Below are 12,385 nucleotides of genomic sequence, written 5' to 3'. Positions count from 1 at the left end.
TTATGCAAGGGAATCTTATTTCTTAATTTCTTAAACCAGTTTTCTTTCTCACCAACACCATGTTGCAGACAGCCACAAGTATATCTTATAATCACGAGGGAAGCATTGGCTTTTCAATGTGTTGGGGTTTTTCTAAATGGAAAGTGTTTTAACCCTAGAAGAGTCCTTACTTGAACTGTCACCCAGAATCCCAGAATGGTTTGGGTTGAAAGGGATCTTAAAGCTCCTCTAGTTCCAACCCCCATGACACATCACAGGTTTTTTAGAAAGAGGAATACTATGTAATTTCTCAGTGAATTTTAAGACATGAATGTGAGTGGGGAAATGCCAAAAGGTGGCTGCATTCCAGCTGTCTTCCATCCAGCACTGCCCTCTGGGCTGTGCCGTGTGTGACCCAGCTCTCTGTGTCTCGGCAGTGCCACCGAGCCTGGACAACGCGGGGGGCACGGAGGAGGTGACGGTGCTGAGGGGCAGCGCTGCTGCCATGGAGTGTCTCACTGATGGCTCTCCTGCCCCCTCCGTGACCTGGTTTAAAGATGGCCATCCCCTGGGCCTGGGGGCTCACCTGACCTCCAACAACCAGGGCATGGTCCTTCACGTGGTGCAGGCAGAGCCTGGGGACATGGGCAGATACACCTGTGTGGCCTCCAATGCAGCCGGAGACACCAGCAAGCACTTCGTCCTCAGCGTGCTGGGTGAGTGTGAACCTGGGAGTGCGGCAAAATGGGAGCAGGAACATGGCACTCAAATAATCTCTAGGGATAAGGAGGGTTTTTATAGACTCATAGAATCTGTCTGTTCTATTCAGAGTGGTTTGGGTTGGAATGGACCTTAAAGCTCACCCAGTCCCACCCCCTGCCATGGGCAGGGACACCTTCCACTAGCCCCATCCAACCTGGCCTTTTCAATAAATGATAAATGAGAGAAATAAAGAAGTGAAAGATACCTAAAAGGATGTGAATGCATAATGTAGTATATATATTTCCCAAGTACTGAAATATGCTGTAATTAATACAACTTTATGCTATAAATTAAGAACTTTGGTTAGCAGAAATTCAGCTTGACTGGAAGATGCACAGCTGAAAGTACAACAGTGAATATATAAATATATGAATAAATATATTCACTGAAACTGAAAAATATATTTTACCTGTGATTTTGAAAACATTTCCTAATGAATAATTGCAATGCCTAAAATATGCAAATTAATAGGCAGAGGCAGATGGAAATTACCTGAGTTACTCAGGGAGTTCATGACACACTCAGAAATAATATAATGTAGACTAATTCTACTAAGTCTACCCCCAAGGCTGTATATGATGTTTTATAGGCTTTCACAGTCAGTTGTTAGGTTTTTTGAGTCAATAAAGAACTCAAATGTTTTTTCTTCCCCAGAGCCACCTCACATCAATGGTTCAGATGAACCAGAAGAACTCTCTGTCGTCATTAACAACCCACTTGAACTTCTCTGCATCTCCTCTGGTGTTCCAGTCCCCAAAATCTCCTGGATGAAGGATGGGCGCCCACTTCTGCAGACTGATAATGTTCATGTGCTGAGAGAAACCCTGAGAATAACCAGCGCTCAGGTGGAGTATTTGTGTCCAGATAGGCTCAGATCTGCATTCCCAAAAGAGTGCCTGCCTTAGGACTGTCCTAAGAGATGTCCTAAAAACCTGCTACAAAATCACCTTGCCTTGGAGTTTCCCATACAGAACACACAGTAATATTCTGGGATGAGAGTGCCCAAGCACTTCAGCCTCTTTTGAGCTTTTTTACTTCATGTTCACTTCAGAGTTCAATGCTGGGACTAATCATTTTATGGTTTTAATCTGTCTGTGATCTGTTCTTATTCATTTTCTACCTATTTGACTCTTGTTACTATCCCTTGCTTTTCTTTTGTGATTTATAGTTCCTCTTCAGCCTTTCTTCTCTTCCCATTAGCTTGGATTTTCCTAAAGCCCTTTGATGACACAGAAAAACTGCATTTGCAGCCTTCTGACTGCAAGTTTGGAAAAAGTAGTAAAGACACTAGAAAGACTTTCAGATTAATTCATACAATAAAAGAGTCCAAGAAAACAACCTTTAAAAACCTTCACCATTAAACTAAAGACTGGATCCAACTGTGGGCAGGTGAAGTTCCTCAAACAGCAGTGGCATAGGGCTGGGGATTCATTTGTCTGTACAACAAACACTTCTTGGCTTTACAATGAGGAGTTTACAGGAAGGAGAAACCATAAAGGATTTAATGACTGTGTGTGCACAAAAGGATTTCCTTAGTACCCAGACCTGACCCTTTCTTAGATTGATCCCACTGCCAGTTCCATCTTTCTTGCTGGAGACACATTATCTAGAGAGATTTTATGGAGGCCTGCAGCTCCTAAGCCATCTCTGAACAATCCCAGCATGGTAAAATAATGAAGTATTCAAGAACTTCATTTTCTTTCCAGGCATTCCTTATCTGCTGTGTTTGTGTTCAAGTGCTGCCTATGTCGTTGCCATGTTTGTATTTCCTGGTTTTGCTGAATTTTTCCCACATTCTGAGGTTTCTGCTGAAGTTGTCCCTGTCTCTAGGTGGAGGACACAGGAAGATACACGTGTTTGGCATCGAGCCCAGCAGGGGATGATGATAAGGAATATTTAGTGCGAGTGCATGGTAAGTTCAGTTTAGGAAAAAAAGTTATTCCTTCAAAGTGTGAACTGCTAAGGTAAATCAACATCTCATTTAACAAGGACATACTCTGTGATATTGCACCATATGATCATAGCTAACATTTCTGAATAAGGATAGTTATTCTGAGCATGGTACACAATTAGAAGGGAAACTTCCACCTGATTTCTGTTACAATTCCAAGTCCTGTTTTTGAATACTAGGAAGTTTATTGTGAAACGGAGATGAAATATGCTGATACATTTAGCACAGGTATTGAAAATTAGAACTAATTAATGATATCAAGCCATCGCATTTATTTTAAACTTCAGAACTAAGTTGGAAGTTTTCAATAAGGAGTTTTTGTGATAGCATATGTGTGGTGTTGATTTTGTTCTCTGTTCCAGTTCCTCCCAACATTGCTGGTACCGGTGGGCCCCAGGATGTGAGTGTGCTGCAGAACAGACAGGTCATTCTGGAGTGCAAGTCGGACGCTGTGCCCCCTCCCACCGTCTCGTGGCTGAAGAACGGAGTGCTCCTGGAGGTACAGAGGTTCCTTGTTTGCACTGGCTCCCTGTAGCTGTTACACACAGTGCCTGAGGGTTCTTGCTCCTCTCACTCGCCCCTCCCGTGCAGCACATGAGCTCCAGAGAGCTGAGTAGCCCCAGCCCAACTCCAGGTAGCCCTGACTGAAGCCAGCAAACCTGTGAAGTGGCCATCCCGCTGTTACTTGTTCTTTTTTCCTTTAGGGGGATCCCTTGCTCCTCCTGGATCCTCTGAGCAATGCTAGAAGCCTTCGGTAAACTCCTGAATGGCTTCCCAGGAAAGGTAGCTGAGAAAAGACTACACTATATGTTTCCTTTGGCTATATTATGCATCCTCCTACTCTAGTAGCATTTAGAAAGGAAGTTCTTTCAAAGCAAATGGGTTGCTAATCACCACAGTTTTGTACCAAATGCATCTTTTCCACTCAGAATTCCATAGTGGAACCAGTCTTTGCTGGTTGAGAGACAATTAGCAGGAGGGGGATGGTTTATACAGAAAGAATTTTTTACTTCCCATCCTTGGGATCACTCACAAAACAGGTGCTACTCAACTGAACGTTGAAGTTCAGTTATTGATTGAACTTATTTGATAATTTTCCCTCAGTTGATCTTTATTCTTTAATGAGGAAACAAATTCAGCTTTTGAATTGTCTCCCTTAACTGTGATCCATCACTAAATGTTCACCCAAATTTCTCCTTGTTTGCTTTCCTTTTGACATACCATTCCTCAGACTCTTTCTCTAGTGTAAATTTAGAAGAATTAAATATTATTGGAAGAAGTAAGAATATGGTGGGTGAATATCTTACAAGCTGCTGCTAGAGACTGTGATCTTGAATATGGCCCAAGAACCAGCTAGAAACAAAACTAACAGAAACCTGCTTCTGAACAGTTAATTTCTTAATTGAGTAGTGGGGGGTTTTATGAAAACAAGGTCTAACAAGGCTTGGAAATGAAATATATGAATACTTTTTGCCTTAAGTCTTCATTGGAAAGCTCTTGTTTTAAAAGCAGTACTTAATGAAAACAATGCATGAAAGGCAGCCACTGTTAAAAATATTCACCAGGGCTCAAAGCAGGAGAGGAAGGCTGTGATGGCCATAGGTACTGAGCTGGGAACCTGGGAATTAGCTTTATAATGTGAGTTCTCCTCTTGCCTCGTGCATTGATGTCCGTATGTGAGGGCTGAGGCTTCTTGGGACCTCAAAGCCCATCTCGTTCCAACTCTGCCACGGGCAGGGACACCTTCCACTGTCCCAGGTTACTCCAAGCCCCGTCCAACCTGGCCTTGGACACTTCCAGGGCTGGAGCACCCACAGCTTCTCTGGGCAACCTGTGCCAGGGCCTCCCCACTCGTGAACCTGTGTGAAGATATATTCCAGATATCAGGAGAACATCCTGTCCTTCCCAATGCCTGGTTGCTTTCTCAACCTCAGGGAAATGTAATAGCCTTCTATTGCTAAAAAGCTGGGAAAGGGGTGCCCTTGGTGTGGAAAGGGAGGTGCTTATTGACATATCATCCTCCTTATCCTGGAAATGTTGAGGTTTCACAGTGACAAGAGAAGTTTGGGGAAAGTCATGTTCTCAGGTTGCAGTGTTATTTCCATTTATATCATCACTGCTCTTTGGGAACAGCCTTGTGGTTTTTTTGTCTTCCACTGGGCAGATTTTGAGGTCTGCACTAGTATGAGGTCTGCTCTAGTCCCCTTCTGCATCCTAAATGATGGAATTGTGCTGCACCACCTTTTTTGGTAGCAGAATTGTGGGAAGATGTGGCCTCCAGCAGCTTTAGAGTCCTGACACTCTTCATAAATTTGGAAATGCACATTGAAGGTTAACACAAGATGTAAGCAGGAGCCTCTTGACCTAGTCTGGCTTTATTTAACTTGCTGAATTTGTGTTTTTTCCAAGATAGGTTTTCTAACATACTTAAGTAGAGCATAAGGATTAAATTATAGCTTTACCCCCTGTCTTCTGTCATCTATATGCCTCTGTGTTTAGAAACCATCACATAGGCTGTGTTCTGAACAGGAAATACCAGTGATTACCCAAAATCTGTCTCTAATCCACTCTGGGGATGACTCATGTCACCGGAGAGGTTCCAGCCCTGCTGTTTGTCCTGCATTGTAGGCCTGGGGCTGGTGTCTGGTATGAAACCAGTGTTCCAGGGTGCCAGTGAGAACCAGAGGAGTGTCACCTCTGTAGTGCTCTGCTCAGACCCTTAGGCAAAAGAGTAGATGTCAGGTTTCAATTCTATCCACAGGGTGGGTAGCACACACTGGAAAAGCTTGAATTCCTGCTCTTTTTTCTACTGGGTTGTATCCACTCAGGTCTTTGAGCACTTGTAGTTGATGTTACTGTCAGTCGTTCATGCAGACGTGACCCAGACTGGCTGTGGTAAGAAAGCTTTGACTGAACTGCCCTTGTGGCAGGGGCTGTGGAGTCACTGTAGGGCTGGGAAGAACTGCTGGATATCTGGATACAGAGCCTGTATCCAGAACTGTGGCTAGTGAACTCCTGGCTGGTGAACTTAGCTGGCTAAGTCTATCCTGGCTCCCACCTGAACAAGACTACGATGCTGGAAGAACAGTGTAGAGAAACTTGTATTCCTTCTGCCTGTAGCGTGCGTAGATTAAAAAAATAATAATAAAAAACTGAATCCTGTGTTATTAGTTGCCCCTTTCTATAAAAACTCCCAAGCCCTTTGGCTGTATAGCCCAAAAGGCTATCTCCTTCAGGCATGAGTCCCAGGAAGGGTTTCAAGGGGGAACCAGTGAGCAATGATAGTTTTTTAAAACTTTGCTTACCCTCTTATCTTGAGGGATGTAAATGAAGTTAAGCCAGAAATGAATTATCTATGCCCTTCTTTCATGGTTTTCATTGCTCTGCAATGAGAGAATGTTCTGTCTTCACCAGGAAGACAATGGGAAAGCTCTAAATGTGTCCATGTGTCTGTCTGTGCCCTCAGGGAACGCCGCGGGTCCGGATCCTGTCAGGCGGGCGGTACCTGCAGATCAACAATGCTGACCTGGGGGACACAGCCAGTTACACCTGTGTGGCCAGGAACGTGGCAGGAGAGGTGACCAGGGAGTTCCTGCTCACAGTGCATGGTAAAATCACCGATCAGCCTTGTGCACCTTCATCTTTGCATGGCATTTCTGCAGGAGTTCAGGCAGCAGGAAGCAAATATTAGTGGTCTTTTTCTAGCCACATGTTGGCCACTCAGGCCATGCCTAAATTGTGGGACTGTGAGTGTGGTCTCATGTCTGAGTCCACAGCTGTCCCCAAACTAAAGGACCTGTTGGGGTCTCCCCATGGCTCACTCTCCATCTGTCTGTGCTTCCTGCTAATGGAGCTGCATCTGGCCATCATCCTGATAGGGAGTCAGGATACATCCAGAGGGAACCCCCAGATACAGGACTGAGAAATGCTCCTGGGCAAATTCAGAGAGATTCTTTTGAAAGCATTTCACTGGCCTCTTGGGGACAGGGTTTCACAGCTGGCTTGGCCACTGGTTTGGAAGGTTCCTTGAAACCTGTGGCAGCTTCTCTGCACCTGCAGCAGGAGAGGGCAGGGCCTGAGGGGCCCTGTGCTTGATACTTGTCCTGTGCTACCACAGCCCTGAGCTCCATTTTAGACCTGTTTATTTTCTCACCTCCAGTCTGATAAGAAACTCTTCTGCTCTCACACTCGGGTGATGAGAAGGAGTTTTTTCCCTATTTCTGTTTGATTCCCACCCTATAACTTGCAGAGCTGACCTTTGCAGTGCATTTCAGCCAATGTTTCTTTCTCCTCCCCTGCTGCGCTGTGGCAGTTACCGTGTGCTGCCCAAAATGGTAAGAAACTTGTTCCTGTCTTTGCAGTGATCCCAAACCTGCTGCTGCCTCTGTTTTCATGTGTTTAGTTTCAATCATTGCAGTGTAAAGTTGTTTTCTTTGCATCATCAGCAGTTTTCCCTCTGCAGTGGCTCCCACGATCCGGAGTGGTCCCCAGACTGCCGTGGTGCACATCAATGCCTCTGCCCTTCTGGAGTGTGCTGCACGAGGGGTCCCAGCCCCCAGAGTCACCTGGAGGAAGGATGGGGCTGTTTTTACTGGAAACAATACAAGGTATTGTCCTGAAGTCAACATAAATGTTCCTCATTGCTATTTAAGAATGTATTCATTGTGGAAAGTGTAATTAGACATCAATGACTTAGAAAGCAATTTTGTTTTCACAGATCAGAACTAATATTTTTACTCTCAAATGTGGAAAAATAACAGTGATAGAAAGTGTAATGTCATAGAATCAAAAAATCACAGAAGGGTTTGGGTTGGAAGGGACTTTAAAGACCATCTTGTTCCAACCCCCTTCCAAGGGCTGGGACCAGAAGTTGTTCTACAGAGAAGTAGCATAGCAAAGGTTTCAGCCTTTTATTGTTAAGGACAAAAACCCCCTCCTTTTAGCGCTAAATGTAATAGTAATTCTTCTAATATTGAAGGTTTTGAACACCAAATGTGAATGATCTTTATATTTATTTATATATATATGTATGTATATATATATATATATATATATATATATATGTATATATGGAGTTTTGGGATGAAGAAAAGCAATTTCATGTAGGCCAAAAGCTACTGGAGTGTATTCTGTATTTTCTAATACATAAAACTTTTCATACATGTTCTAGTACCAACTTTTATACCAGTGAATGGTTTCTATCTTCTGACTGTTTTAAAGGGAAGCAGTTTGGCATTTTCTAGAACTGAGCAAATGTAAGGAATTCAGTTACATTTCGAAGAAAAAGTACAAGCGTTAATTAGGGTTTATTAAGGTTAAATGAGAAACTATAAAAAAGGAGTTTGGCCATTTTCTGTAAATCCAGTATCATTTATGTGAAATCACTATGTCAGCTAGATTTCATCATTCCTCTGGGGAAGAGTGAAGTCAGAATAAGTGCAATAAAGGAGAAAACTCCGTGTGGACAAATTGAGACACCCCGTGTTTAGGCCACTGGTTGTGTCCTGAGTCATCTTTCCTCAGCACTGCCAGGATAACCCGTGGCCCTGTTGGTTGGAGAGTGGACAGCAGTGTTTGGCTTTGTTTCAGGTACTCCCTGTTGGAGGATGGGTCCCTGCACATCCCCTCAGCACAGGTTGCTGACACCGGCAGATACGTGTGTATGGCCACCAACAGCGCCGGCACCGAGCGCAGGAGGATCGACCTGCAGGTCCTGGGTAAAACTGGGGCCTTACAGCTCTGAAATACACTTATATCCATTTTAAATTAGCCCCTTTTTAGCTGCATTGGTAAAAACAAACAGAGAAGAAATGTCCAGCCTTAGGAATATAACCCAAATGTTCATGAGAAGAAAATATTTATTCCTTGTCTTGAACTACAAAGACCTGACACATCCCATGCTACCTGTTTAGTAGGTTTGTTACTGTCAAGTTACTCCTTATAAAAATTAAGTCAATGTGTTCAGACAGTTCAGCTCAATATAATTAGATGTGAGAGAGATGTATGGGCATATATATATCTCTGTATAATTATTCTGAATAATTAGGCTTTGTTTGTCCTTAGTTCCTCCAGCTATTGCTCCTGGGCAGACGAATATCACAGTTACTGTAAATGTGCAAACCACTTTGCCTTGTGAAACCACTGGAATTCCCAGACCAGCAATTAGCTGGAAGAAAAACGGGCACCTGCTTAGTGTTGACCAGAACCAGAATACATACAGGTGAGAGGTGTTTTCTTTTCTTTGTGGGTTTAAAGTTTTTAGGGATGATTTTGGCACTTTAAAAATCTAGCCATGTATAAATGTAATCTTATGTAGCCAGCAAATTCAGTGGGCTGATGACCTGAAAAGGAGTGTTTCAATGACTTTCACTTTCTTTTTTCTTTGTTCAGACTTCTGTCTTCAGGTTCCTTAGTAATCATTTCTCCCACTGTGGATGACACTGCTGTCTATGAGTGCTCTGTGTCAAATGATGCAGGAGAAGATCAAAGAGCAGTTGAGCTCACTGTTCAAGGTAGAGGGGATATTGCTGTTACATGTGTGTGGCACCCAGAATTTCTGTTGAGATGAGATTTTTATTTCATTTCTTTATGATACTGATATCCATAAGTCTCTGGTATTCCCAAGAAAGATAATTTATTTCCAAGAATTTATAAAAGTGAACGTGGGCAAGTAACCTTTGCACTGCTGTTCATTTCCAGTGCCCCCATCTATAGCAGATGAAGCCACAGACCTTCTGGTAACAAAGCTGTCCTCAGTCCTGATTTCCTGCACTGCCTCTGGAGTTCCTGTCCCCTCGCTCCACTGGACCAAAAATGGCATAAAGCTGCTTCCCAGAGGAGATGGGTACAGAATTCTCTCCTCAGGTACTGTGCTGCAGAGAACCAGTGGGAGGGTACAGTTGGGCACATCTTGACGTAATTAATTACCTCAGTGCAAACAACCCCCCAGAATCCCCTCTCCGATAGCTCAGAATAAGAATGTGGCCCTCCTGGGAGGGATGCTGAGGGAGAAGTGTGTGAGTAGAGGATGCAGCTTGTGTTTGATGCTGTCTGTGCCCCAGGAGCTGTGGAGGTGCCCTCTGCCCAGCTGGCCCACGCGGGCCGGTACACGTGCGTGGCCCGGAACGCCGCCGGCACTGCCCACAGGCACGTCACGCTGCACGTACAGGGTAAGGGGGGCTGCCAGCACACAGTGCTCATCCAACCTGCTCAGGTTATGCACTTTTAGTTGTCTTCTGTATTTTTCTAGCCTTGAAGGTTCAGCCTGTTGCCTTTCCCTTTTTCCACAGAGCCACCAGTTATCCAGGCTCAGCCAGGGGTGCTGGATGTCATCATGAACAATCCCATCGTGCTGCCGTGTGAGGCCACGGGCACCCCTCAGCCCGTGATCACGTGGCAAAAGGAGGGCATCAACATCATCACCTCAGGTATCCTAACCCTGGAACTCAACCTGCTTGCTGTGACTCAGGCACTGACATTCTTGTTTCTGATGTGCAGGCTTGGGTTCCTCCTGTGTATTTGTTTAAAAACAAAAACCAAACCCAAAGGATCATACCTTGCTTATATTTGTTTTAGGCAACAGTTACACGGTTCTTCCAAGTGGCAGTTTGCAGATTGCCAGAACAGCTGTGGAAGATGCTGGCACTTACATGTGCATTGCTCAGAATCCAGCTGGCACTGCTCTGGGGAAGATCAAACTGAAAGTTCAAGGTAAATCATCTTTAAACTCTTTCTGTTGGTCCAAACACGATTCTGAGCAATTGAAAGGGACCTGGTGCTTTCCTGTTTGCCATGACACTGAATAGAGCCCAAGAGGTTTATTCCCTTTAGTTCTGTGTCTACTTTAGGATCAAAATATGCTTTTAGGAGTATTTTCACTGAGAACAAAAGCATTCCACGTTTCTAATTCTTCAAGTAATTTCTTAATTCCTTTCAGTTCCTCCTGTTATCAAGTCCCACCCGAAGGAATATGTTGTTCCCGTTGATCAGTCTGTCACTCTGCAGTGTGAGGCTGAGGGCTCCCCTGGGCCGGAGATCAGCTGGCACAAGGATGGGCAGCAGATCCTGGAGTCGCTGAGGAGGAGGGTGCTGAGCACTGGTGCCCTGCAGATCGTGTTTGTGCAGCCCGGGGACAGCGGCCGCTACACCTGCACAGCCACCAACGCGGCGGGGTCCAGCTCCTCCAGCACCCAGCTGGCTGTGCACAGTAAGGCATTCCTGCTGGGATGGGGAGCCACTGCAACGGGCTGTCCAGGGACGTTGTCGACTCCCCATCCCTGGAGGTGTCCAAGGCCAGGTTGGACAGGGCTTGGAGCAACCTGGGCTGGTGGAAGGTGTCCCTGCCCAGGGCAGGGGGTGGAATGAGATGAGTTGGAAGATCCCTTCCAACCCAAACCATTCTGGGAATCTCTGATAAGTGGAATAGCGGGGGAACGATGTGTGACCCCATGGAAAGTAAGGAGCTGGGATGAACAGGAGGAGTTCAGGAAAATTGTGCAACTTAATAGGGGAGTGTTACTGGGCTGTAGTATCAGCCAGTTGCTTGAATTTAGGAATGTGGTCATTGGTGGTGTCACTGATGGAGATGGACAATACAGGAGATCCAGGCAGTGTTCCCTTCAGTCCAGTGTTGCCTTTACAAGAGTGCTGGGATAATGCACAGAGGTAAATCTTTGTAATAAACCTCTCCACAGTTCCCCCCAGGATCCACAGCACGGACACACAGTACACGGTCACGGAGGACTCCCAGGCTGTCCTGTCCTGTGTGGCTGATGGGATTCCAGCACCAACAATAAACTGGAAGAAGGACAACATGCTGTTAACAGAGATAGTGGGAAAATACCAGACTGTGCCAGGTGGAGACCTCATTTTGGACAATGTTGTTGTAAGTTCCCTCAGTCTAAGCTATTACTGGACAGGTTTGGCAGTGATAAAATCCACCTCTGGATTAGCCAAAGTTTTATTTTGATTTCTTGTTCCTAATATTACGAAGTCTTTATGAAAGTTTTGTTTTCCACTGAGGAGTAAAATCTGTGAAGAATTTGTTGTGGTAAATTCTCAGGAATGGTGAAAAGAAGTGTTGGTCATACTTCCAAAAATTTAGAGAAGTGAAAGAGCTCCGCTGAGCATTTCTGCTGAATGCTTGTTCCAGACCTTTGGAGATTCTCTTCCTGTTAGGAGTTGCAGTGTTGTGTAGGATATATCACAGCTGAAATTGCCCCCACATGTTTCCTTGCAGCCTGAAGACTCTGGCAGTTACACCTGTGTGGCTGCCAATGCTGCCGGGGAGGACACACACACGGTCACCCTGACAGTCCATGTGCTGCCAGCCTTCACTGAACTGCCTGGAGATGTAGCTTTGACCAAAGGAGAACAGCTCAGGTTAACCTGCAAAGCAACTGGGAGACCTGTACCCAAAATAACATGGACCTTCAACAATAACATCATTCCAGGTGGGTAGCACCAGGTCCCTGGTGGCCATTCTGCTCCAGAGTTTTCTCCCATGCAGCATTGCAGGTAGTTTAAGGTAAGGAAGAAGAAAAATCTAGAGGGAATAAGCTTGTTAGTGTTTGCATGAGGAATATCTTCACTGTTATGCAATCATATAATTAAATGGCTTCTGAGACAAAGCTGTAAGGAAAATAATTACGAAATTGTTCCTCTTCTATAGCCAATAATGTAGCACATTAAAAC

The 12,385-nt window shown here is 44.8% G+C and overlaps 1 protein-coding gene across 9 annotated transcripts in view; it reads left to right on the top strand.

Annotated features, from left to right (window-relative positions):
• Positions 1 to 12,385, top strand: part of HMCN1 (hemicentin 1) — a 161,749-nt gene that overhangs the window by 123,385 nt on the left and 25,979 nt on the right. For all 9 annotated transcript variants that reach the window (XR_010432568.1, XR_010432567.1, XM_064664038.1 and 6 more), the window contains exons 68-83: positions 417 to 695; positions 1,396 to 1,586; positions 2,572 to 2,653; positions 3,055 to 3,191; positions 6,159 to 6,300; positions 7,155 to 7,299; positions 8,282 to 8,409; positions 8,756 to 8,912; positions 9,083 to 9,204; positions 9,392 to 9,556; positions 9,754 to 9,861; positions 9,982 to 10,119; positions 10,268 to 10,402; positions 10,629 to 10,898; positions 11,386 to 11,576; positions 11,931 to 12,144. Coding sequence is in view for 7 of the 9 variants with exons in the window: in XM_064664038.1 (XP_064520108.1) it covers positions 417 to 695; positions 1,396 to 1,586; positions 2,572 to 2,653; positions 3,055 to 3,191; positions 6,159 to 6,300; positions 7,155 to 7,299; positions 8,282 to 8,409; positions 8,756 to 8,912; positions 9,083 to 9,204; positions 9,392 to 9,556; positions 9,754 to 9,861; positions 9,982 to 10,119; positions 10,268 to 10,402; positions 10,629 to 10,898; positions 11,386 to 11,576; positions 11,931 to 12,144 (2,604 nt within the window). In the remaining 2 variants the exon portion in view is untranslated. The remainder of the gene's footprint in view (positions 1 to 416; positions 696 to 1,395; positions 1,587 to 2,571; positions 2,654 to 3,054; positions 3,192 to 6,158; positions 6,301 to 7,154; positions 7,300 to 8,281; positions 8,410 to 8,755; positions 8,913 to 9,082; positions 9,205 to 9,391; positions 9,557 to 9,753; positions 9,862 to 9,981; positions 10,120 to 10,267; positions 10,403 to 10,628; positions 10,899 to 11,385; positions 11,577 to 11,930; positions 12,145 to 12,385) is intronic.

Source organism: Pseudopipra pipra, chromosome 9, assembly GCF_036250125.1.
Source record: "Pseudopipra pipra isolate bDixPip1 chromosome 9, bDixPip1.hap1, whole genome shotgun sequence".
Taxonomy (NCBI): domain Eukaryota; kingdom Metazoa; phylum Chordata; class Aves; order Passeriformes; family Pipridae; genus Pseudopipra; species Pseudopipra pipra.
The sequence above is the reverse complement of the archived record's forward strand: the minus strand, read 5'-3'. Positions and strand labels throughout refer to the sequence as shown.